The 25,418-nt window shown below is 40.8% G+C and overlaps 1 protein-coding gene across 6 annotated transcripts in view; it reads right to left on the bottom strand.

Annotated features, from left to right (window-relative positions):
* Nucleotides 1-24,988, bottom strand: part of TRUB1 (TruB pseudouridine synthase family member 1) — a 49,847-nt gene extending 24,859 nt beyond the window's left edge. For 3 of the 6 annotated variants that reach the window (XM_086378095.1, XM_086378092.1, XM_086378094.1), the window contains exons 1-2: nt 7,996-8,361; nt 3,957-4,055 (exon numbers count right to left, since the gene is read on the bottom strand). In XM_086378095.1, the coding sequence (XP_086234221.1) occupies nt 3,957-4,055; nt 7,996-8,287 (391 nt within the window). In that variant the 5' untranslated portion in view covers nt 8,288-8,361. Of the gene's footprint in view, nt 1-404; nt 3,247-3,956; nt 4,056-7,995; nt 8,385-24,308; nt 24,494-24,855 lie in introns of those variants that run through there. The other 3 variants (XM_086378093.1, XM_086378096.1, XM_086378091.1) reach the window with 3 other exon arrangements.
* Nucleotides 24,989-25,418: the final 430 nt, after the last annotated feature.

The raw sequence follows: 25,418 nt of genomic DNA, 5'->3' as shown, positions 1-25,418 counted from the left end.
AATCTACACAGACAAAAAGCTAGGGAGAAATATAACCACAATGTTGACAATAATTATTGCTGGAAGGTGGATACTTTTTACTTTCAACTTGATGTTTTCTTGTATTTTCTAACCTTTTTCACCATAATTTTCTAAGTTTTAAAGTTAAACTTCAAAATAGTATATCAAAACTTAGTTCCGTTTTAAGTAATTTATACTGAATATCACCTTCCTACTGCTTGTGCAACAAATTACCAACAGAGTGGTTTAAAACAACACAAACTTTTTACCCTACAGTTTTGGAGGTCAGAAATCTGAGGTGGCTTTTACTATGGTAAAAATCACAGGGTCAACACACTGCCTTCTTTTCTGGAGGCCCGAGGGGAGAACCTTTATCTAGAGGCTTCCCAGGGGAAGTTCCTTGCCTTTTCCAGTTTCTGGAGGCTCTTTATCTTCCTTGGCTCAGGACCCCCTTCCTCATCAAGGCCAGCAATCGCATCACTGCAATCTCTGCTTCCATTGCCACATCTTCTCTGACACTCTTCTGCCTTCTCTTCCAATTTAAAGACCCATGTGATTACGCTGGATCCACCAGGATATTCCAGGATATCTCTTAAAGTCAACTGATCAACAACATTAATTCCATGTGCAACTTCAACACATCCTTGTTATGTAACCTAACATATTTATAGGTTCTGGAGACTGGGGCATGGACATCTTTAGCAAAGTCATTATTCTGCTTACCACAGCATTTTTCAGAATTTTGTAAGCCCTCTTTATAGAAATATATATGCTTTATATAATATATATGTATTATATGTAATAATTATTTAATATTTGAAAACATTTTATAAATATTTCTAGTACTTATATAAAATATAGATTAACAGAATTATAAACCTGAATTTCATATTATATTTTAAATTGTCAGCTAAATTCTTAAATCTTTACCATCAATATTTCCCCCTAAAAACAGCAAAAACAGCCTAAAATGTTGAAAGTAAAAGTATATTTTTCTACTAGGTCCAGTTTTGTTAAAAACAACAACAATACAAAAAACCCCTTTTACAAAGCTCTTCACAGGGTAGAGTATATATCAGTATACTATAGACATTTCCTAAGATATTTCAATAAACCTTCTGAGAATTATAGTAGATGTTATCACTTTTTAAGAGATAAACTGAAATTCTGGGAGGTTACAGGATTTGCTCAGGGTGTACGTACTTAGTAAATAAAGTAGCCAGTATACAACTCATGATGATTACAGCCCAGTGTTCATTTTACCATACACCAAAAATCAACTTTGCTTAACAGTCTGTAGAATTTAGACAACAAACTTCCCTTATTCTGTGACTAAATGTCTACTTTTTAAAAAAACTATTCTCAATAGAAATCACAGGTATTAAGAAAAAAGTTAATAATTTTGACATATGAACACACTATATCATCATTGAAGGACACGTGTGATCAAATATAAATTAAGCCTCCAAATAGAAAATTATTTCCAATGCAATTTCTTCCACTCACACAAATCTCTAACAAATGCCACCCTTTCACAATATTAAAATGGAAGCTTTCAACAAGATCCCTTAGATTTAGGGTAAAAAATAAACTTCTTTACTCAGTACCCTGAATATTACTATTTTCTGCATGCCAATGATTAACAACAATCATAAATTAATACAATTGGTCTATTCATAAATAAGTGCACATTTTATCCCCTTTCTTCTTGGACTTCTATTCTTGCTTTAGAAAGGGACTTCCCAGGTGGCTCAGTGCTAACAAATCCACCTGCCAGTGCAGGAGACACAGGAGACACGAGTTCAATCCCTGGGTTGGGAAGATCCCCTGGAGGAGAAAATGACAACCCACTCCAGTATTCTTGCTTGGAGAATCCCATGGACAGAGGAGCCTGGTGGGCTACAGTCCATGGGGTCACAGTCAGACACCACTGAGCGACTGAGCATGCATGGACGCCTTAGGAAATGGAAGGCTGTAATAGGCGTCAACTCAAGAAGAGCTGAACTGATAAGAAGCATGAACCCACTTCTGGAAGCAATGGTAAAGAATGCTGTGGTTGATTAGTAATCTCTGCTGTGGACATGGGGAACAAAGGCAGGAGTGCCAGCTATTTGCCATCCCAGGTTAGGGCAGAGACTTTAACACTCAGCACATCCAGTTCAACTCTTGATCTCACCACTCACTAACCATGGGACCTCACATACAATAAGTGCTCAATAAATGACTATCAATTATTATGGTCAGAAACAGTAGTTAAGGTGTCCGAATTTGCCTATTCAAGTCTTCTAACTCAGGAAAATGAATTTTCATGTGTTTTAACCTCAAGTAAAGATGTTTCTGCCAACATGCATCACATAAAACCTGTAAATTTTAGAAAATGCAAATCATATACTGTTTCCAATTTTCTTGAAAAATATAATTTTATTCACCAATTTTATCCTTTTCTTCTAAATAAGCATCCATTTCCTTTGGCTGGCTTAGATCAGGTTTGTTTTTATTTGCATCTAATTTTAGCTCTAATAAAATGGATTGGATGCTGTAACACAGTATTTTTCAAAGCATGAGTCACATTCCATTAGGGCAGCATGAAATCAATTTAGGGGATTATGATCAACATTGTAAAAAAAAAAAATGGAATAGAGTAAAATAAAAAACACCAGGGCATGTAAAAAGGTAGGCTTGTTTAATAAAAGTTTGTTTCTAGTATGTGGGGCAGGGGGAAATAGGGAGAATTCCAAATGTGTATTTCTGTGACTATGGATACAGTTATAAAAAGGTATCTAAAAACATACCCCATCCTGCGGATACACACTTTAGCAGTCTAAAAAGAAAGACTTCAGGATCTCTGCATGTGTGCTAAGTCATTTCAGTCGTGTCTGACTCTGCGACCCTCTGGACTGTTGCCTGCCAGGCTCCTCTGTCCATGGGATTCTCCAGCCCAGAATACTGGAGTGGGCTGCCATTCCCTCCTCCAGAGGGTCTTCCCCACCCAGAGACTGAACCTGCATTTCCTGCAGATCCTGCACTGCAGGCGGATTCTTCACCACAGAGCCACTGGGGTGTTCCCTCAGAACCTCTACTAGATGCAAAAAAAAAAAAATACAAATTAAAGAGGTGGAAGAAAAAGGGCAAATGACTCTTCTCCCCTCAATCAATTCGATCCATCTTCTCCCACACGCAGGAAGACGATCAACTACTGTTCCCAAGAGAAAGTGACTTCCTCTGAGTAACTGTAAGGTTCATTTTCTGAAGATACAGGCAAAAAAACAAAAAGAGTCATATACTGTGTCAGGAGTCCCCAAGACTCTCCCACGCTGAAAGATTCACCCATGGCTAAGATTTATCTACAGTGACATCCTAAGTTTACACAGCTGGATCCTGTTTCCTTCCATAACTGAAAAAGGAATAACATGTGTACAATGATCCTGCTCAAGGGAGCCCATTGGAAACCCAGCATCCATAGTTTTTATTGGAGGGGATGAGAGGAATGGTCATCCATGCACCCTCTCACTGCATGGTAGGACAAAAATCTCAGACTCCAAGACGGACAGCAGGTGTCCAGCATAAACCACACTGTTTACACAAACCACGGAGGCACACCAAACCACGCTTATCGGATGGGGAAGGGTGGGTTCAACCCCAAATCCAGGTCCCCAGATGCAGGCAGGCCTTCAGAAAGATAGTGAACTCAGGCCTGCTGTGTTAATTCTTTTCTGCAGATACAAATCCTTTCTCAAGGTCCAACCACACTCCACAGACGAAAGTGGCTATTTCTAATAGCCTTCTATACCTTGTAGAAGGGCTTCTTGAGAAGCTGGCACTATAAATCTAGTAGATTTGAAATATTTCAAGTAGACTGAAAATGACATGGCTTTAGTCAATTTTGTCTGTTCTTAATCAATATTGCTTTCTAATATAAGTGGCAGTTACATCAAATTTCCATTCATATCTCTTACCCAGGACTCCTCGGGCTGCACTGTCTAGAGTCCCTCCATGCCCAATTTTCAAAGTCTGCTTTTTCCTCTTGGTCCATTCTGGAGAAGGCATTCCAGCTTCTTTAAGAGTAATTGGGATTAAAAAAAAAAAAAGGTAATTACTTAGAGAAATGAAGTACAGTCTCCATTACTATAGGATGAGGCAGTGTGGATGGAGTACCCAAAACAAATAAAAAGTATTGTACAAACTTAATATATTAAGGTTATAGGAACTAACTCATTTGAAAAGACCCTGATGCTGGGAAAGACTGAAAGCAGGAGAAGAAAGGGACAACAGAGGATGAGATGGTTGGATGGTATCACCAACTCGATGGGCTTGAGTTTGAGTAAGCTCCGGGAGTTGGTGATGGACAGGGAGGCCTGGCGTGCTGCAGTCCATGGGGCCGCAAAGAGTTGGACACGACTGAGTGACTGAACTGATAACAACATTACTGACAAAGAACAGACTTTAAACTATACAGACACTATCTAAATTACAAAGAAATAGTATTCCCAAATTAGTTGTCGAAAACCTAGAACTCATTTTGCAAGGGAAAAAAAAATTTTTTTAACTGAGTAAATATCCACACTAATCCACAAAGATCCAGTAAAGTCCTGGCAGTAGTGGGCTGGTAGATGGAGGATGATGAGAAGAAGTTTTTACACAGGCAGCTAGTTTTAAAAGTCCTCAATTCCACCTCTAAAATCTCTCTTGTTCCCTGGTGTTCTCTGCTGGTCACTCCAGCTACCTAAACATTTGGAGTATATCTCATTCAGGGTTACTTCTGAGAACACTAAGTCCCCAAACTATCTGTATATCTGCCCTCCTCTCCTAGTCAAAAGTCACCAATTGCTTAAAGAAGCTAATCTCACCAAAAGGTTACATGGGAAGAAGGTAACAGTTTAAGATGCCACTTATACGCCAAAGCATTTAGATTTTAAATAGAGACCAGGAAAAAAAACAAAAGATGCCAGCCTGGCCAATCTCATATTCCTATTGTAAAGAATAAAATGAAATAATGCTACCTGAATGTGCTTTAAAAACTCAAAGCTCTATACCAATATGCTGTTATCATCATCTTCATGGTATATAACAATATATTGAGAGAATACTAGCTACTGGACTTCAGATGAGAATGGAGAGAGAAGCAGGAAGAGCTGTATTGATCTGTATCCTTCCAAACCCATAAAACTTTCCTTACTTCCCAGGTGACACTAGTGAGAAAGAGCTTGCTTGCCAATGCAGGAGATGTAAAAGGCCAGGGTTTGATCCCTGGGTTGGGAAGATCCACTAGAGAAGGAAATGGCTACCCACTCCAGCATTCTTGCCTGGAGAACCTATGGACAGAGGAGCCTGGTGGGCTACAGTCCATAGGGTTGCAAAGAGTCCCACACAACTGAAGCGACTGAGCATGCATGCCTTACCACTGACACAGAGAAGATGGGAAACAGAGTACAAGAAACTGAAAAGCAAGGACAGAGCAAGGTAAGGAGAGAAGGCAGAGCAACAATGGAGAAGCCAGGTGAAAAGGCCAAAAGGATGTGCCGGGCTGTAATCACCACTTAATTACCACCTTAGTGAGTTAGAGGAGAAGGCGATGGCACCCCACTCCAGTACTCTTGCCTGGAAACTCCCATGGATGGAGGAGCCTGGTAGGCTGCAATCCATGGGGTCGCTAAGAGTCGGACACGACTGAGCGACTTCCCTTTGACTTTTCACTTTCATGCATTGGAGAAGGAAATGGCAACCCACTCCAAAGTTCTTGCCTGGAGAATCCCAGGGACGGGGGAGCCTGGTGGGCTGCATCTATGGGGTCGCACAGAGTCGGACACGACTGAAGCGACTTAGCAGCAACAGCAGCAGTCAGTTAGAACTCCGGTGTCTGGAACACGATCCTAATGTTACTCTCTGATTATGACGTCACCATGCTTGGAAAGATATGATGATATGCTTTAACATGAACTGTAAGGCTAGGCCTAGACTTCAAACCCTTCACCTTGACCTGTAACCCATTATGACTCTCTCATACTGTACTTATAGAAACATTTTGGGAACTCTTTGTATTTTTAACTTAACAGTGCTTGGAGAATGGAGGCCCTAAAGTTTACTGTCTTCCCTTTGTGCTTTTCCCTTTTTCCAAGTTTGACGATACCTGACCTCTACTATGTTGGAATCTGGTTCACCCCACTGGCATCAAGGATGAATATTTACTAAGATCTTTTCTAGCTATAAAATTCTGCTATGTTTTAGGCCTTGAAGGATTCAAAAAGACAGAAGAGCAGAGATTTTAGTGCCAGATGAATCAGTTAAAGGCAAGGAATATTAATAAGGGCCATGACAACTGACTGTGGCCTAAATCAGCAATTGTCAAACCTGGCTGGCATTAGAATGTTGTGTTCTGGAATCTGTATCTTTAAGAGAACCTTCCAGGTAAATTCTGACAACGAGTCAGAATAGCATTTAGAAAGCCCTGGTCTAGCTAACATAAATATCGAATTGGCCAATCACAAGCAATATAGAGATGGAGAATAATCAGAATGTCTACTTCTCAGTGAGTGGTTTCCAGAAGACAGTTCAGCAACAGCACGGAAACAATCAATTTTAAGTAAGTTTCAACAAGAAATTTCACTTCCTGGAGACCGATTAACCAGAAAGCCAGGCTATGGCTTTAATCCTATGAGAAATCCTATGAGAAACCCATCTAAAAGAAAGAACAGAAATTATTACTTTGAGGAACAAAAAAGCCATAGCTTAGCTAACAAATAAGGCCAAAGGAAACCAATTCTATGACGGAATCAACTCCATGACGACACCACAAAGCTTGTCCCTGATGTAATTACCTCCTTCAACATCCTTACAGATAACAAAGTATAATGAAAGTATTAACAAAAGAATGAGCAGATATAACACAGGTATTAAATATCTTCAGGAATTTACCAACTAACATCTGAACCTGTAATGTGTCAGTTTTAATTAACAAATTCCTACCAGAATACTTTGTTTTTGCAATAAAAAGGGAAGCAGTAACATTTGCCAGGGGACACTATTCAAAGAAGAAATTTCCTGTACTGATTTGATGGAAAAATAAGGAAGGGCCAGACTCTGGAGGGCCTTGAAAAGCTAGTTAAATAGTTTTATCACCAAAGGCTACAGAAATTACTGCTATGAGCTCAGTTAAGGAGGAGTTGGTGTCTTTCAGATCTGGCTTACTGCAGGTGTCAAAAAAAACCTAAAAGTTCCTTGATTTCACTGTATGAAACGAACTACTGGATTGACAAACTGAGAGATCCTTTAGAATTTTCTAATATTCTCCCAGTGTATATAAAGAAACAAACAAACAAAAAGAATGCTCTTAGAAGTGACCAAATTATAGTGTTCAACAAAATGTGGTCCATAGACTGCTTACACCAAAATCATTGGGAGCAACAGTTTAAAGATGGACTTTCCTAAAAACACCCCATACCCTCAGAATCACTATCTCTGAAAGGGTAAGGATTAGAATCTGTATCTGTGCAAGGGACTTTAAATAATTCTTATGTCCACTCTGTGAAAAACAGTGTTAAGACTTGGTTAAGTAATATCTACATTTCCAACATATTTTTAAGAAAGCAGCTTTGGAGTGTAGAGAGCCAGTGATTCATTTGGGTACAGTTCACTTATGTGAGCCAAACAAAAGGTTTCTGAGGGATTAGATTACAGAAAATTGGTCTGCATGCCCAAGAGCAGAAGTTTATTTGTGGGTGTGTAGGTTTTGTTTTTTGTGTTTTTTTTTTTCTTGTTTTTTTTTTTTTCCCCTTGAGAACGACAACTGCCAACTAGACTACAGGAGTTCACGTTAGGACAAGTCCTAGCCGGAGATGCTCCAGATTTCTGTCCAGAGTTTACACAGTGGTCGTTCTCCCTTTCCCTTCCTTTTATCACTTGAGCCTTGAAAGGGCAAAAAGCCTAGCATGCTCCGTGCAGCTTCCGCTCTCACGGCGACCGCATGGCCTCCGCCTGGTCCCCACCCGGCTGCAGTACCTGCCAGCAGCTTCTCCTTCAGCCGATTCAGCAACTCGGCTGAAGTGGGCCCTTTGGGCTTGTGCACAGCGAACACGCCGCTCAGGGACAACAGCTTAGTAGCCAACGCGGGCTTGGAGACCCTGGCCTCGGATCCGGTCCTGGCCGCGGCCGCAACCGCCGCGGCTGCAGCCATCGCTGAGGATGTGGCGGCCGTTGCTGCAGCTGTCCCTGCACTTTCGGGGACTGGGGCTGGGTCTGCTTTCAGAAAGGACGACAACACCACCGCCGCCGCCGCCTCAGCAGCTGCCATGCTTTTGTAGTCCAGACCGGTTTTTTATCTTGGAGTCGCACGCTAATGACGTAACAAGGAGCGCGCCCGACATCCCTCCTGCCTTTCCCTTGCTTCGAAGTTACCCGGGTGGGTGGAATCGCAAGGGCTTGCGGGAGTTGTAGTCTTTGGTTTTCTCGTGCTGGCTGAGAGTCTCTGACCCTTCTGAGGGCTCTGATGGAGTAGTTTTTCTTCTATCATCCTGTTCGCTTGTTAAGTAGGGTTAATTCGGTGCCGCACGTGTAATTCACAGTTTCCGAACCCAAACACCAAGGCTGTGTAGATTTTCGGCGAGAAATATCTTCACATCTCTCCCCCATCCCTTTTAAGAATTAAGTAGACCCAGCATCCAAGAACAGAAAGTTCAGTTCAGTTCAGTCGCTCAGTCGTGTCCGGCTCTTTGCGACCCCATGAATCGCAGCACGCCAGGCCTCCCTGTCCATCACCAACTCCCGGAGTTCACTCAGATTCACATCCATCAAGTCGGTGATGCCATCCAGCCATCTCATCCTCTGTTGTCCCCTTCTCCTCCTGCCCCCAATCCCTCCCAGCATCCGAGTCTTTTCCAATGAGTCAGCTCTTCGCATGAGGTGGCCAAAGTACTGGAGTTTCAGCTTTAGCATCATTCCTTCCAAAGAAATCCCAGGGCTGATCTCCTTCAGAACGGACTGGTTGGATCTCCTTGCAGTCCAGGGGACTCTCAAGAGTCTTATTCAACACCACAGATCAAAAGTATCAATTCTTCGGCGCTCAGCCTTCTTCACAGTCCAACTCTCACATCCATACATGACCACAGGAAAAACCATAGCCTTTACTGGACGAACCTTTGTTGGCAAAGTAATGTCTCTGCTTTTCAATATGCTACCTAGGTTGGTCATAACTTTCCTTCCAAGGAGTAAGCGTCTTTTAATTTCATGTGATTTTGGAGTCCAAAAAAATAAAGTCTGACACTGTTTCCACTGTTTCCCCATCTATTTCCCATGAAGTGATGGGACCGGATGCCATTATCTTCGTTTTCTGAAGGTTGAGCTTTAAGCTAACTTTTTCACTCTCCACTTTCACTTTCATCAAGAGGCTTTTTAGTTCCTCTTTGCTTTCTGCCATAAGACTGGAAAATTCTGAAAGAGATTGGGAATACCAGACCACCTGACCTGCCTCTTGAGAAATCTGTATGCAGGTCAGGAAACAACAGTTAGAACTGGACATGGAACAATAAACTGGTTCCAAATAGGAAAAGGAGTACGTCAAGGCTGTATATTGTGACCCTGCTTATTTAACTTAAATGCAGAGTACATCATGAGAAACGCTGGACTGGAAGAAACACAAGCTGGAATCAAGATTACCAGGAGAAATATCAATAACCTCAGATATGCAGATGACACCACCCTTATGGCAGAAAGTGAAGAGGAACTAAAAAGCAAATTTACTAATAAAATGCTGACTTCTGCTGCAGCTTGTGAAGAACTACGGTTCCCATGGTTGACTGCTTTATTCAATGTATTGTGCGCTTGGATTCATGATTCAGAATTAAAATACACCTAAACGTAAGCTCTATTAGAGCAAAGAATCTGTTTTACCTAGTTCACTGTTGTATTTCAGTGCCTCACACGGAGTAGGCACTTAAATATTTGGGAACACGTAAATGGATACGAATTCTTCGAATTCCTAGAAGAAACCTGTAGGCCAAGCCAGTGCTAAATCTTGTGGGCTTATTTTGATGCCCTTCATGCAGGCCTTTCCACCCCTTAAATCCTGCAACTCACATGCAATTCTTAAGAATTCTAAGACATTTAATAGTAATTCTTCTATGGATTGCATTCTTTAGTAACACATTGCTTAGGCATTATTGCAGTTCATAAAATTAAACTTTTCCTTTTGATTTGAGACCTATCGAAGTTATTCACTCCCAAACAAGATTCAAGAACACTGTTCTGATCCTGGTAGAAGGCAAAATGAAGAAAAATTCTTCATTTTTCCTTCCCCAGATACATTAAATGGTATTATGAGTATTGTGAGACAGACGAAGTTTGTGTTCACTGTTCTTAGAAAATTCCTTACAATCACCCTTTGTCTGCATCATCTTTTTTCCCATTAGTGTCTAGAATCCTAATGATGCCTCTTAGCTACTCAGAATCACCCATTATGGGATCCCATTTGAATTTGCCCCATTCCTTAAAGAACAGGAAAAAAAATGTTTTAAATACAATAGTTATTTCTTCCTATATTTCCAACCCTCCCCTGCTTCAGTCAGATCACCAGACCCTCAGTAAATCTTTGGAGTGCCCAACAATGTAACCTAGCCACACAACTGTACACTTTTAAATGGTTAAATGGGAGATTTTATGATATATATTATACCAGAAAAAGAAAGGAGGAAAAAAAAACCAGTATCTGAAGAGGGGTGGAGAAAGAAGGAGAGTTTTCGTAGGGTGGAAAGCTGAAATTCCTTGAAGGAATTTACTTACTCTTGTGGTCTATTATAAAAACCTAAGCTAAATGAAAACATTGTACGCAGTCTACTTTGGATGCCAGAAGAAAAAAGAATTGTTTTGAAAATCAGAAGAGAGAAACTGAGATTGACAGGTCCATAATTAGTGAACATCTGAGCCTCCTTCAGGATGTTCCTTTTTTCAGGAAGGTGGCTCGACTTCAGATGAGATGACTGCACCCTAGGGAGCAAAGCATCCTTCGACCTTTGGAAGGTTTCTATGCTCTCTTCTTGGCATAGAAGCAGAGAGGCAGGGACTTTAAGAGAAGATATAGAGCAGGCTTGTACAATGATGACGTGGAGATTAGAGAGCCTATACCTGTCAGTAAGCTTCTCTAACTCTGTTGTGACTCTAGGATTGGGGGAGTGAAGGGAGGTCATAACTGGGGGTGAAAAATAACACTTTCATTTGAATTTTCCATAGGCCCAGTGCAGGATCAGAGGTAATTTGATTCAAAGAAAACAAAGAAATAAGTATTTCTTGTACATTTTATTTCCTGGACACTAGGGAACAGGAGAGGGCTTCCCAGGTGGCGCTAGTGGTAAAGAACCTGCCTATCAGTGCCAGAGTCCTAAGAGATGCAGGTTTGATCCCTGGGTCAGGAAGACACCCTGGAGAAGGGCATGGCAACCCACTCCAGTATTCTTGCCTGGAGAATCCTATGACAGAGGAGCGTGGTGGGCTCCAGTCCATGGGGTCGCACAGAGTTACACACGACTGAAGTGACTTTGTATATGCAGGGAACAGGATAATTAATTCAACTCTGTATCACATCTTCATTCTTGTCGTCAGAAGCACCAACTTCTAATTTTCTGAAGTAACCAGCGTCTCCCACTTTGGGTGAGCATTGCATTTATAAGTTATCCTAATATATGTGTGAGTTAGGATTCTTTGGTTGAGAGTGACCAAAACTGATTCATTTCAGCTTGGAATTTATCAGAAGGATTTGTTTTGGAAAAGTTTATCAGAAGTCTACAGACTATTATGCAGAACCTTGAAGGTTCTTTTTGTCCCTCTCTCCCCTCATTCTCTTTTCATGATACTCTCTTGTATCTTTTTCGTTCTTCTCTTTTGCCAACCTAGACAGCATATTAAAAAGCAGAGACATTACTTTGCCAACAAAGATCCATCTAGTCGAGGCTATGGTTTTTCCAGTGGTCATGTATGGATGTGAGAGTTGGACTATAAAGAAAGCTGAGCACCAAAGAATTGATGCTTTTGAACTGTGGTGTTGGAAAAGACTCTTGAGCATCCCTTGGACTACAAGGAGATCCAACCAGTCCATTCTGAAGGAGATCAGTCCTGGGTGTTCATTGGAAGGACTGATGCTGAAGCTGAAACTCTAATACTTTAGCCACCTGATGCGAAGAGCTGATTCATTGGAAAAGACCCTGATGCTGGGAAAGATTGAGGGCAGGAAGAGAAGGAGATGACAGAGGATGAGATGGTTGGATGGCATCACCGACTCAATGGACATGGGTCTGGGTGGACTCCAGGAGTTGGTGATGGGCAGGGAGGCCTGGCGTGCTGTGGTTCATGGGGTCGCAAAGAGTCGGACACGACTGAGCGACTGAACTAAACTGAACTTTTGCTTCTACCAGACTTTTCCCCCCTACTCCTTACTCTACATTCTTGGTTCAGACCATCCTGTTCTGATCCAGTTCCAAAAATACCCTGGATGAAGCCACTTCTGGCCACCTACCAAACATAGCACTTCACTGATTTCATTCCTCAACTCCAGCACTTTCCTTGCTTCTTTTCCTGCTTGCTTTTTCTCCATAGCATGTTTTATCTGACATACCAAATATTTACTTATTTTGCTTACTGTCTTATTTCCTCCATCAGAACGTAAGCTCTGTGAGAAATGTTTGTATGTTTTAGTCATTGCTCTATCTCCAGGACATGAGCTAGTGTCAGATGTAGCACTCAATAAATAGTAGTTGAAGGAAAGAATGAATAAACATGACAGCTTCAGCAGAAACCATGTAGATAGAGGAAAATTAGCACAAGTTTCCAGAAAAGTAGAGTGCTAGAGACAAAAATTTGTATATTCCCACTGCAGCTTATCTCATGTGGCTTCAATTTTTCAATCTCCATTTTATATGTGTGGAACTGAAGCAAAAAAAAATAAGATTACCTAATGCTATATAAAACTTCAACTTTCTCGACAAGCTTCCATGCTGTCCTCACCTACCCATGTGTCTTGAAGGATTGTTAATTAACAGCAATTAAAAATTGACAAGACTTTCAGGTTTTATTCCAAATCTGTCCCTGGCTCTGCTGTGGTTGCATCGCTGGGGCATTTCTCTGGTTCTTGCTATAGGCACAGATGCCTGAGAGAGCTATTCTTTACAAAAGTTTCTCCGGTTGTTGGTCAACTGTGCCACTTTCTATAGAGATAGAATCATAGAAAATAGTACCTGATGAGGACTTACAGAGGATATAACCTGAGTCTTTCAGTTTAAAATGTGCTCCTGATACCCAAAAGAGAAAGCTCAAATCTATACCATGGACTTGACAAAAGCGTAGATTTTTAAAGTTTAGAGAAAAGATGGATGTGTTTCATTGCCTGAAATTTGAGAGAGCCAGAAACTCTTCAAAAAGAAACCCTTCTGTTTATTGCATCGAGAATTGTCTTAATAGGGAGGAATATGGTAAGATAATTAAAGAAACCAGTAGCACAAGGATCTCTACTGTGAGCTTCAGTAGATAAAAGAAATACATTGTGATTTCTCTAGAGCAGAACTTCTAAGAAAGTTTAAATAAGTATTTTAATTGTTTTAATTTTGACTATACATTTCTTTGTAACTGGGAAAAACATGTAGCAATAAAATATTTTTTAATTAGGCAAAGAATTTTTTTAAAAGGTTAGATAATAAAAGATGAATATGAGAAAGTGCCACAAATATGTAGGAGTAAGGCCAGAAAAGTTTTATTGGGAACAGGAAGAAAATACCACAGACAGGAAAATAAAATGGAACTTTTAAAGAAGATCAAGAAAGATATATCTACTGCTTGAGGCCAATAAATCATAAAGGTCAAGCAAAGCTTCTACTTTGCCTGTCTTCTCTATTGAGGAGAACGATTTTTGGATGAAAATAAAGAGTAAACAGTTGATAGGAGGAGGAGGATGTCCATGGGGGACAGAAAGGTTGGAAGAGGACATCACTGTACTCATTGAAGTTAAATCTCCTAGTCCAGACAGTTGCATCCAGGGGTCGGGGGAGAGGGGAGATATAAGGACTCACAAACAGGATTGCTTAAGAGAACTAACTTTTGTTGAATACCTATGCTTTGTGCTGGTACTTTACATTTTCCTGGAGTTTCTATAGTAACTCTTCAAGTTACGCGTGCAAAGAAAATACAGTGTAGGCTGGCTGCCAGAATTTCACTGCAAAGCAGGTATTATTATTTTACAGATGAGCAAAGTGAAACTAAATGAGGTTAGATAATTTCATTGAGGGTGTATAGCTTGCATAAAGTGAATGGGCCAGGGTCCCCAAGACCAATCTTACACTGGATATGCTTGAAGGACCAGCAGAATTCAGAAGAGCTTTAATGCTCATGATTATGGTTTATTATAGCAAAGGATACAGATTAAAATAAGCAAAAAGAAAAAGCACCTGGGATGAAGGCACCAGGAGAAAGTGGGTGTGAGCTTCCAGATGTCCTCACTTAGTGCAGTCCCGAGGACAGCTCTTAACTCTCCCATCAGGGAAACATGACAATATGTGTCCAGTGTTGCCCATCAGGGAAGCTCATCTGAGACTCGGTACCAGAAGGATCAATTATGTAGGGATACAGTGCCTGTGGGCTTCCCTGGTTAAGAGCTCAGACGGTTAAGAGCCTGCCTGCAAGGCAGGAGACAGGGATTCAATCCCTGGGTCAAGAAGATCCCCTGGAGAAGGGAATCGAAACCCACTCCGGTATTCTTGCCTGGAGAATCCCATGGACAGAGGAGCCTGGTGGTTGCTTCACAGTCCTTGGTGTTGCAAAGAGTCGGACATGACTGAGCATCTAACACACACATGCCTGTATGACTAACCTTAGGGGCTCAGTCTCTGGCCTTCCAAAGGCAGTGTAGCCTAAGGTCTCAGGTACAGGGAAGCATCCTTGTCAGGCAAGATACACCAAGGGCTCAGAGGTTATCACCCAGTAGCTTGACAAGGGCTAGTCTTTCCTTTGAATGTGCAGAATTAGCACAATAATTCATCTGACCCACACTCATTAAATCTGACCCACTCATTAAACAACCCTGAGCAGTATTATTGCAAGGTAGACTTGAGGAACTGAGGCTCAAAAAGATTAAGCAACTTGTTGAAGTTCCAACAGCTAATAAAAGGCAGTTAGATTTAGTAGAATTCAGGTTTGCCTGACTCCAAAATCCATAATCTTAACCAGTTATCAGTGACCTGTAATCAGAATGGATGCTGCTGCTGCTAAGTTGCTTCAGTCGTGTCCGACTCTGTGTGACCCCATAGACGGCAGCCCACCAGGCTCCCCCGTCCCTGGGATTCTCCAGGCAAGAACACTGGAGTGGGTTGCCATTTCCTTCTCCAATGCATGCAAGTGAAAAGTGAAAGTGAAGTCACTCAGTCGTGTCCGACTCTTAGCGACCCCATGAACGGCAGCCCACCAGGCTCCTCCATCCATGGGATTTTCCAGGCTAGAGTACTGGAGTGGGGTGCCATTGCCTTCTCCGATCAGAATGGATAGCTGAATTCAAATGAATTTTTACAGAGATGAACATTAAGTCCTAGAATATAGATGCCAAAAATCAATTTTCAAGGGCAAGTCATAGAAAACATAATATGGAATCAACCTAAATGAAAAAGTTGGAGGGAGTTCTGTCTACTGTGAGCCTTACACCAGTGCATTATAAACTTTATATGAATATTAAATGGCCACCAGAACAACTAATGTAATCTTGGAAGCAATAACAGAATTAATATGTCTGGAATGAGGGAGGTATTATCGGGCCCTGATAATATGGCAGACTCTAGGTAGTGTTTCATACTCCAAGCCTTTCCCTTTAGCAAAGATCTCTGCCCTCTCCTTCCTTAGTTTTAGTTCAATAACAAGGCAATCTGATAAATTCTTCCTATGAAGGTATGATGTTGAATCAGATACAAGTACTACCTATGTAGGTCAAAATGTTTGAATATCAGCAATTTCAGTCTAATATAAACACCTAATAATAATTTAATGTGTCATTTCTCCAGGGGTATTTGCATTTTAGTGTAGAAATCCATGAGACAACATTTCAAATCAAGAGAGGCAGATACTTGTGAACTTGGAAACATTCTGATGCTTGCCAAAGTACACCATACCCAACCTATGTTTTCTTGACAGTTTGTTCCATTAAGCTATACCAATATCTCTTTATGGCCCTGTCAACTCATGTCCATTCAAATAAATTAATGTTCCTATCTCAGCTGACTCATTTGGCAGTAAAAGCTAGTTCATATGCCAATGCATTAGCTGGCTCATATGACCTCTCTATCAAAAAAGGCATGTTTTCACAGCAATAAGCAAGAAGGAGCAATATACCCTTTCTTGCCCAATGTAGTAGTTCAATTTAAACAAATGTGAAAAATGTAAAGGGCAAAGGAATGGAAAAGATGAGACAATGCAGAAAGACCTGGGATTATACAGATATCTTACAATGTATAAAATAAGAGTACTTAATGTGTTATGTTTTTAGGTCTATAAAAAGATGATTGTAACTACTTCTGAGCTCTCAGAATTTTCATTCAAAGGGCACAACTGATTCCCTACAATGTATACAATCTTATCAAGGTACATTAAGGACATTTAATAAACTCTCAAATTAAATCAATATACACAATTGTAAATATTAAAATTTATTAAATGGTATGAATAATATAAAGTTGATAGTTTAATGTAAGCTAAATACATGTGCTTTTATATAGATATTAAAGTGAAAGTGAAAGTTGCTCAGTCGTGTCCGACTCTTTGAGACTCCATGGACTATGCAGTTCATGGAATTCTGCAGGTCAGAATACTGGAGTGGGTAGCCTTTTCCTTCTCCAGGGGATCTTCCCAACTCAGGATCGAATCCAGGTTCCCTGCTTTGCAGGTGGATTCTTTACTAGCTGAGCCACAAGGGAAGCCCTTTCACTTTCACATTTATATTAAGCAAATTACAAATACAAAAGAACGGATTACTCTGGGGTTGGTTAAATGTTGTCTTTAATGCTGCAGAAGTGACACAGCAGATCTGATTGTTTGTATGTTATTTGACACTTATTTGTACAACAAATGTTTATTATGCACTTGCTCTGTGATAGGCATGTGAAATAACTTTCATATTGACCACTGCTGCAAATAAAGTCATTTATAAACAGCTTGGAGAAAGTGTTATCAGTATCTGTTTTTAAGTAGGCTCTGAGGATTTGAAATATTTAAACCGGTTCTACATTCACGTTCCAAAGATAATGTACAAATTGTCTTCATTGATTAACGATGCTATCATAAGCTGGGAAATGTCCTTCTATGACTTCAGTTTTCTTTAAACGTTTAATAATGTTCTCCACTAGAGGAAGGGTTTAAGGCTGGACTCAGAGACAAAGGTGATGGATGATTCCCATTACCAGGTTGAATGAAAAGCCTCTTATTTAGCATGGACTATGCCTAGAGGCTAGCTGAACAAGAAAGCTTCAACCGGTCATTTGTTATCTCAAAACTCCTGAAGGATTCAACCTGTTCTTTTACTACTTAATTTAATTTAGAAAATTATGGTTTCTTCCTTTTAAATATTTTACATATTTTTGCATGTAAAATTGGATTTTTTTTTTTTTTGGCCTGGAGAAGGTTTGGATATGTTCCTTCTAATCTGTGATTTGTTATCTCTTCCACAGTTTTAAAACATTATCATGTTTTGGTTAAGTTGGAAAATAAAAGTATGTTCTCATATTTTGGAGCCAAAGCACAACTTGCCTAAGTTTCTTGATTATGTAGATGAAAAAAAGTTCTTGATTTTTGTGGTTAGCTTGAAGTATGGGAAACTATTTCAAAAAAAGCAAAGCTTGAGTATTAAATCCCAAAATGATTTCTTACTATTAAACATTGGATAACATATAGTATGTTATACATTTATCACTATGAAATAAAATTAATATTTTATGTCAATGAGAAACAAATTTTTTAAAGAACTATTAACTTTAAGAAAAATGTGTTCGCTGTGCCAGATCTTTAGCTGCAGGATGTGAGCTCTTAGTGGCAGCATGCAGGATCTAGTTCCCTAACCAGGGATTGAACCTGGGCCCCCTGCATTGGGAGCATAAAGTCTTAGCCACTGAGCCACGGGGGAAGGCCCTAAAAACTTAAACGTGAAAAAATTTTGTCTTCTCTTTGACCTCCTCTCTCCACGCTACTGTGCACTGTGTATCTATATTAGGCATTGACCAAATCTCCCCATCAGCAGAAATACCTGCTCAACATAAAGAGCAACATTCCCCTAGTATCAGCAAGTATGTGTGTGTGTGCTCAGCTGCTCAGTCATATCCAATTCTTTGTGACCCCGTGGACCATAGCCTGCCAAACTCCTCTGTCCATAGCATTTTCCAGGCCAGCTACTAATAAGTCATGTGTGACTTTTTGCAACCCTATGGACTGCACAGTCCATGGAATTCTCCAAGCCAAAATACTAGAGTGGGTAGCCGTTCCCTTCTCCATTATTAGTAAGACAACTCCTTAAAAGATAACATTTCTTCTTGATCTTGTAAGGAGCCCCAATGACCCACTACTCACTAGACTGTATAAACTGTCAATAATACATCACTTAATTACAGCCCTCTGTCTCAAAACCTTATACAACTGTTCTTTGGCCCCAAACTTGTTCTTAGGTTCTGAGAAACAGTTCTTAGACCTTTCTGAGTGGCTGTTCCCAGGTTACAATCCTCAGTTTGGCTCAAATAATACTTTCCATTTCATGAACTTATTTAAAAAATAGAGACTCACAGACATAGAAACAAATTTAAGGTTACCAAAGAGGGAAGGTGAGGGGAGGGATAAATCAGGAATTTTGGAGTAACATATATACAATGTTATATACAGTACACACATATGCAGTATGATACATAAAATAGGTAACCAACAAGGACCTACTGTAAATTACAGGGAAATATACTCAATATTTTATAATAACTTATATGGAAAAAGAATCTGAAATATATATATATATTTATATATATAGTACACTTTGCTGTACTCCTGAAGCTGAGACAGCATTGTAAAATCAACTATACTTCAATAAAATAAGTAAATAAACAAGAGAGTAAACGCTAAGAGTTCTTATCACAGGAGAAAATTTTTTTCCTTTATTCTTTTCTTGTTTTTTTTAAAAAAAATGTGTATTTGGCTGTGCCCAGTCTTGATTGTGACACGCTGGATCTAGTCCCCGGACTAGGAATCAAATCCGGGCCCCCAGCTCAGGAACTTAGTCACTGGACCACCAGGAAAGTCCTTTTTCTTCTCTTCTTTTTTAATTATCATCTATATGAGAAGACAGATGTTAGCTGAACCTATTGTGATAATCATTTCACAATATATGTAAATCAAACCATTGTGCTGTATACCTTAAAGTTATACAGTGATCTAAGTTGATTATTTCTTAGTAAAACTGGAAAAACTTACACTCCTAAAAAATTTTTTCTGTTTGTTTCTTGGATCGATTGATTGTTTTTGTTGACATTACCCTAGAGACTTCATAATAGGAATCTCAAGAATAAGACCTTGCTGCTAAGTCGCTTCAGTCGTGTCGGACTCTGTGCGACCCCAGAGACAGCAGCCCACCAGGCTCTCCCGTCCCTGGGATTCTCCAGACAAGAACACTGGAGTGGGTTGCCATTTCCTTCTCCAATGCAGGAAAGTGAAAAGTGAAAGTGAAGTCGCTCAGTCATGTCTGACTCTCAGCGACCCCATGGACTGCAGCCTACCAGGCTCCTCCGTCCATGGGATTTTCCAGGCAAAAGTGCTGGAGTGGGGTGCCATTGCCTTCTCCGGAATAAGACCTTAGCCCATAATAATTTTTCCTTCTTTTTTTTTTCTATTTGACTCTCCCACTTTGAATAAGCACTAACTCTCTGTGAACACACTGGTCATTTTCCCCAGAAATAAAATTTGGGTCTACTTCACAGGGTTTCCGAAAGTGTCACGGGCAAAGCCCACTGGCGTAGGGGTGGGGGGATAGGATAAGGGCTAACCTCTTCTTTTGTGCTTAGTCTAGTTTCACTAACCTACATGCGGCACCTGCAGTAATCTTGCGCCTAACACGTGGGATCAGCATTCTCACACGTGGGATCAGCATTCTTAGTGCAGAATTGATGCACCTGGCACATGACTGCAGAGGTGATGTACCTGACCCTTAAGTCACCATGGCAACAGGGAGCGGTGTGCAGAGATGCTGCACCTGGCGGGGCAATCTGGAGCCCTGAGCAACACACCTGTGCCTGCCCTGCCCACAAGACCTTCATCCCTCCCCTCACAGATGAGATCCCCATAAAGCGGCCCCATGGACATCCATGGCCTGTCCGGAGAGTGTGTGCCCTGGGACTATGGCTGGCACCTCTCCGTTTTGTTTTGTTTTGTTAAAAAGACTAAAGCTTTTCTTTGCTCCTGAACACTATTCGATATTTTTCTGCTGAACTGAACGACAGCGGGGAGCAGGACCGCAGCTTGGGGCTGACTCTGGAGGGCCAGTAACAGAAGGAAACAAAACAATTTCTCTCAGTTTAGTGAAGATCACTCTCAAACTCAGTGTTTCTTAAGCTGTAAGATGGGAACTTCAAGTTTATATTTGGTTTGTGAATGAATTGTGCCGGCTCAGCTAATGGTGGAACTATCCTGCTAAAGGTTATATCCTACCTGTAGGGGAGGAAGAAGTTTTCCTTCACTCCCTTAGGTTCCCTCACAGGGTCAGAAAATTAAGCTGGCAGATTAATGGGAGAAAAGCATATACATTTTACTGAATTTTTATATATACGTGGGAGACTTCATAAAACAATGAAGACCCAAAAAGTGACCGGAAGAGGAGACTTTTATACCTTTCAGACAAGCGTTATGCAACCTTTTTGGCACTAGGGACCAATTTCATGGGAAACAATTTTTCAATGGACTGGGGGGTGGGGGCGGGGGCGATGGTTCGGGGATGATTCAAGCACGTTACACGTATTGTACACTTTATTTCTATTATTATTACATCAGCTCCACCTCAGATCATCAGGCCTTAGATCCTGAAGGCTGGGGACTCCTGTTAAACAAAGATGCAATGAATAATTGACAAGGCAAAGGGATTTGGGATTGGAGTGGTAAATGGTGAAGAAATAACTAATAAGGGTTAGTTTAACAAGGTTTGTTTTGTACAGATTTCTAGGCCCCAAATTCTTGGCTCTAGTGTGATAAGAAAGCCTTCTTTCCTCCTGGCACAGAGAGGGTACCTTTCACGTGGGAGCTTTATCTCCCGCTTTCAGGGAAGAAAAACAAGGGCGTAAGGTCAGAGCGACCTTCTCGCTTCTGCCCTTTTCTCACATTCCTTCAGCTTAAGATATTCAACATAGCAAGGTGACAAATTTTGGAGTAGCATATCCTGAGCCCCATTATAACCAACAAATACATGCATCTTTGTGAATAAATACCTCTTTCAGGAGAACATCTCTCTCTCAGTCTCTTTCTCTCTGATACATATAGTTTTTAAAATAATATGGAGATCCTGCCATCTAACAAAATAAATATTCCATATTTTATCAGAAAGCTGGGGTCCTTATGACATTCATAAAGCTGCCAGTCTGTGTAATTCATCAACTAGATGAGCAAACCCACATATGAAATTTTAACCTTGATTCCTTTCAGAGTTTAAAACAAGCCAGCTTGTTTTATTAAACATATGTGTCTAATATTTAAGTATTTCACATGCATAAATTCTATTTTCTGATTACCATGAAGACACATTTAGTTCACACTCCAACATAAAACAGATAGGGTTGCCAGGCAAGGATTTTTAGACATGGTGTCATTTTACTGAGCGATACATTCTTTGCTGATAAATGGCTTTGAAAGCAGCTGTGTGGCCCTCCCCTTCCTCATCTCCCCCACCTCACAGAGGGTGTCAGGGCACCTTTATAACCTGCCTGAAGAGAATTATAATCTGCAGTGTGACTTTGCCAGCCATTAATCTTCCTCCCGTTTTAGTATCTGAAAGGAGAAATCCCTAGAGCATGTTTTCCCCTGGCCTCCGAATCATCCTGTTAGCTTCCTCGGTCACAGATAAAAGAGCAGTCTTGTGCTCACGCAGCGGGTCTCTGGGGGCAGAGCCAGCCACACAGCTCGATTCCTGCGATTTTTCCACGAAGGATTCATGCTTGTCACCAACTAGCAGAAAATCAACGTCAGTTAAGGTGTCACTATAAGCAGAAGATGTTTTCATGGCCTGAACACAGCTCTGAAAATAAGGAAATGACACATGCCATTGAAATCTTAAATACATTATCCTTCAGGGTGTGGGGAAAAGATTTCTTTTAAAAGCTTTCATAAAAATAACATTTTTCTGCCAGCAGCAGCATTTTATCACCAGTTGCAATAACCTACTCCTTAAATGCATATCTTCCCTTGGAAGTCATGAATAAGCCAATTCTGATTGCTGGGTACATAAATTGTCCAGGATGTCTCTTCCAAGTGCCAGATTATATGTCTATCTTCTGCCCACAGAAGAGCGCTGAGCTTATCTTACAGCCCTGCATTATTCACTGGAATGCTCCAGCGAGGCAGGGTAAAGAGCACCGCTCTCAATCAACACCATGTGTAAATCGCCCCACTTAAAAGCATCTTCAACGTCTGTCACTAAGGCCCATGATCAAAATGACTGGAAGGTTCACTGCTATGTCCACACTTCATTCTTTTTTCACCAAGCACCATGAATTAAAACTCAGAAGCAACATTACCTCATGGGTCACTGGTCACTAATTGTTCCATTTAACATTCATCAAGCACTTCCTGCAACTCCCTTTGTTCCAGGCACCAGGCCAGAGGAGCTCAGGGGCATACATGTGCTCCCTGGAGTGGCCCAGTGCTCCCAAATCCCTCAGAAACAGACCCAGGAATTGGTCAGCAGTCTATCAGTACAGGAAGGAGAAAAGATCTATTTCTGGGTATCCTAGAGGTGCTTACAGAAAAATCATACTGGGGGCTTCCCTGGTGGCTCAGATGGTAAATAACCTGCCTGCAACACAGGAGACATGGGTTCTATCCCTGAAATAGGAAGAGTGCCTGGAGAAGGAAATGGTTACCCACTCCAGTGGAGAATCCCATGGACAGAGGAGCCTGGTGGGGGCTAAGGTCCATGGAGTTGCAAACAGTTGGATATGACTGAGGGACTAAGCATACACACACAATTCATGGAGACTTATACTTTTGTAAAATATTTTAAAAAATAAACTACAAGAAAAATTAAATTAAAAAAATCCACCAAATATGCCATGTGATTTATTACTTTGTATTATTATGTTATTTTATATTATTATAAAATTATTATCACTCTGTCAAACTGCTATAAAAGTTCCTAAATGCTTACTTTCGATTTCTGTGTTTAGCTCATCACGGACTGATAAGACATAGGTCACCTAACACAGGTCTGCTTTTGCTGTTGTTCAGTCACTAAGTCGTGTCTGACTCTCTGTGACCCCATGGACTGCAGCCTGTCAGGTCCTCGGTCTCCCACTGTCTCCTGGAGTTTGCCCAAATTCGTATCCACTGAGTCGGTGATGCTATCTATCTATCTCATTCTCTGTTGCCCCCTTCTCCTTCTGCTTTCAATCTTTTCCCAGCATCACCACTGGTCTGTAAATCAGGCTTACAGTGGCACTGACCTAAGTCATAGCCTTTGTGCTTGAAATACCTAATGTGTTTTAAATGTGTGCCTTTATGAATTATAATCAAACTGAGATGTAAACATTTTCAGAGAAACCTCAGGAGAGGAGAAATCCCTCTTCAGTGTGGTGGTAACTATCCTGCAATGGGGGGCTTATCTTTCCCTTTCTAGGAACGGAATATTATCATGGAATAAACATTGACTTTGGGTCCACATAAATCAAGATTTGAATCCCAAATCTGTCTTTTACTAGCTATGTGACCTTTGGCAAGTTAATGAACCACTCTAAGCTTCTTCCCTATCTGTAAAATGCAGTGGGCAAATGACTTTCTCTCAAGATTGTTACAAAGGTTAAAGATAGCAATTGCCAGTCCAGGTTTGATGCATGAGACAGGGTGCTCAGGGCTGGTGCACCGGGATGACCGAGGGATGGGATGGGGAGGGTCCGGATGGGGAACACATGTACACCCATGGCTGATTCATGTGAAAGTATGGCAAAAGCCACCACAATATTGTAAAGTAATTAGCCTCCAATTAAAATGCATTACAAAAAAGAAAAAGAAAAAACATGACAATAGATAAAATGCATCTGAAATGAAGCAGATGTACAATAACGTAGCCCACTAACCTGGGAGCTCCTCTGAAGCAGGTTGGAGGAAAAAGCGCATCTCTTGGAATGTCTCCCAGCTCCTAGCTCAGTAGCCAGCAATAAATGCTTCTGGGTGTAAATAGAAAGGGAAAGGGAAGGGAAGGGGGTGTAAAAGAAGGAAGGGAAGAGAAAAGAAAGCAAAGGAGGAAGAGATTGCTAGCCATGGTAAATCAAAGATTTCTTCCCTTTAATGAGTTTCAGAAAGTGCTTCATTATAACTTGCAGAAATCAGAATGGATGAAACGGAAATTCCTTGGTGAGCTGCCAATGAGGGTTCAAAGTAGGGTCACTATCTTTCATCTGGCATTAGACGTCCACTCGGGTTAATCCACGTGCAGTCATGGAACAATCCATCAGTCAGTGGTATTTATTGAACAAGGTACCCAGCCCTCTCTAGGCCTATAGAGCATGAGGTTGGGTGACCTTGGGACACACCTATTTAATTGGGGAAGGGGGGGACACAATTCCATAATTCAATATCACCTTGAAAATTAGAAATTGTCCATAGCTCCAAAAAGAAACATACTTAGCAGTTTTTGATGAACAATTAAAGTGTGTCAGTGGTTGCTAACATGTAAGTGAAGTTGGGTATCATTATTCAGAAGGTCGATCTAGTGGAGCCGAGTTTGCTTCACAGATAAAAGTGGCAGTGTAGGCTGAGTGGGATTATTTATAACCTGCCGCAGTTTCGGCAATGCTGATGGAAGCTTCGGAGTATGAGTCCTTTTCGCAGATGACGTCAATTATTTTGGTGTGTGTTCTTTTCTAAAAGGTTGTTAACTGGCTTCAGCTGTGATAGGAAATGATCTTGGTCTTTGGCCTTTTGCTATTACAGTAATAAAACCTGTAATTGGGTATTAGTGTTCAATGATTCATTTTAAGACCACAGCCTTTGCTTTGCCCCTCTTTCGTAGGGAAGAGCTGTCACTGGAGAAACTATATTTTGTTCTTCCTGAGAAAGAATCACCATTTTCAGTATTGCCTAGAAATCTATAACACAATGTTCTTTTTCTTGCACTTACAAGACAAGCTTTTCTGTGATTGTTTTTAAGTACTTCGCCTGGTACTTCTGGTAAGAGGAAGATTTTA

The sequence above is a fragment of the Bos grunniens genome, chromosome 26, assembly GCF_055505025.1.
Source record: "Bos grunniens cultivar Pamir isolate PY7600 chromosome 26, Bosgru_T2T1.0, whole genome shotgun sequence".
NCBI lineage: Eukaryota > Metazoa > Chordata > Mammalia > Artiodactyla > Bovidae > Bos > Bos grunniens.
The sequence above is the reverse complement of the archived record's forward strand: the minus strand, read 5'-3'. Positions and strand labels throughout refer to the sequence as shown.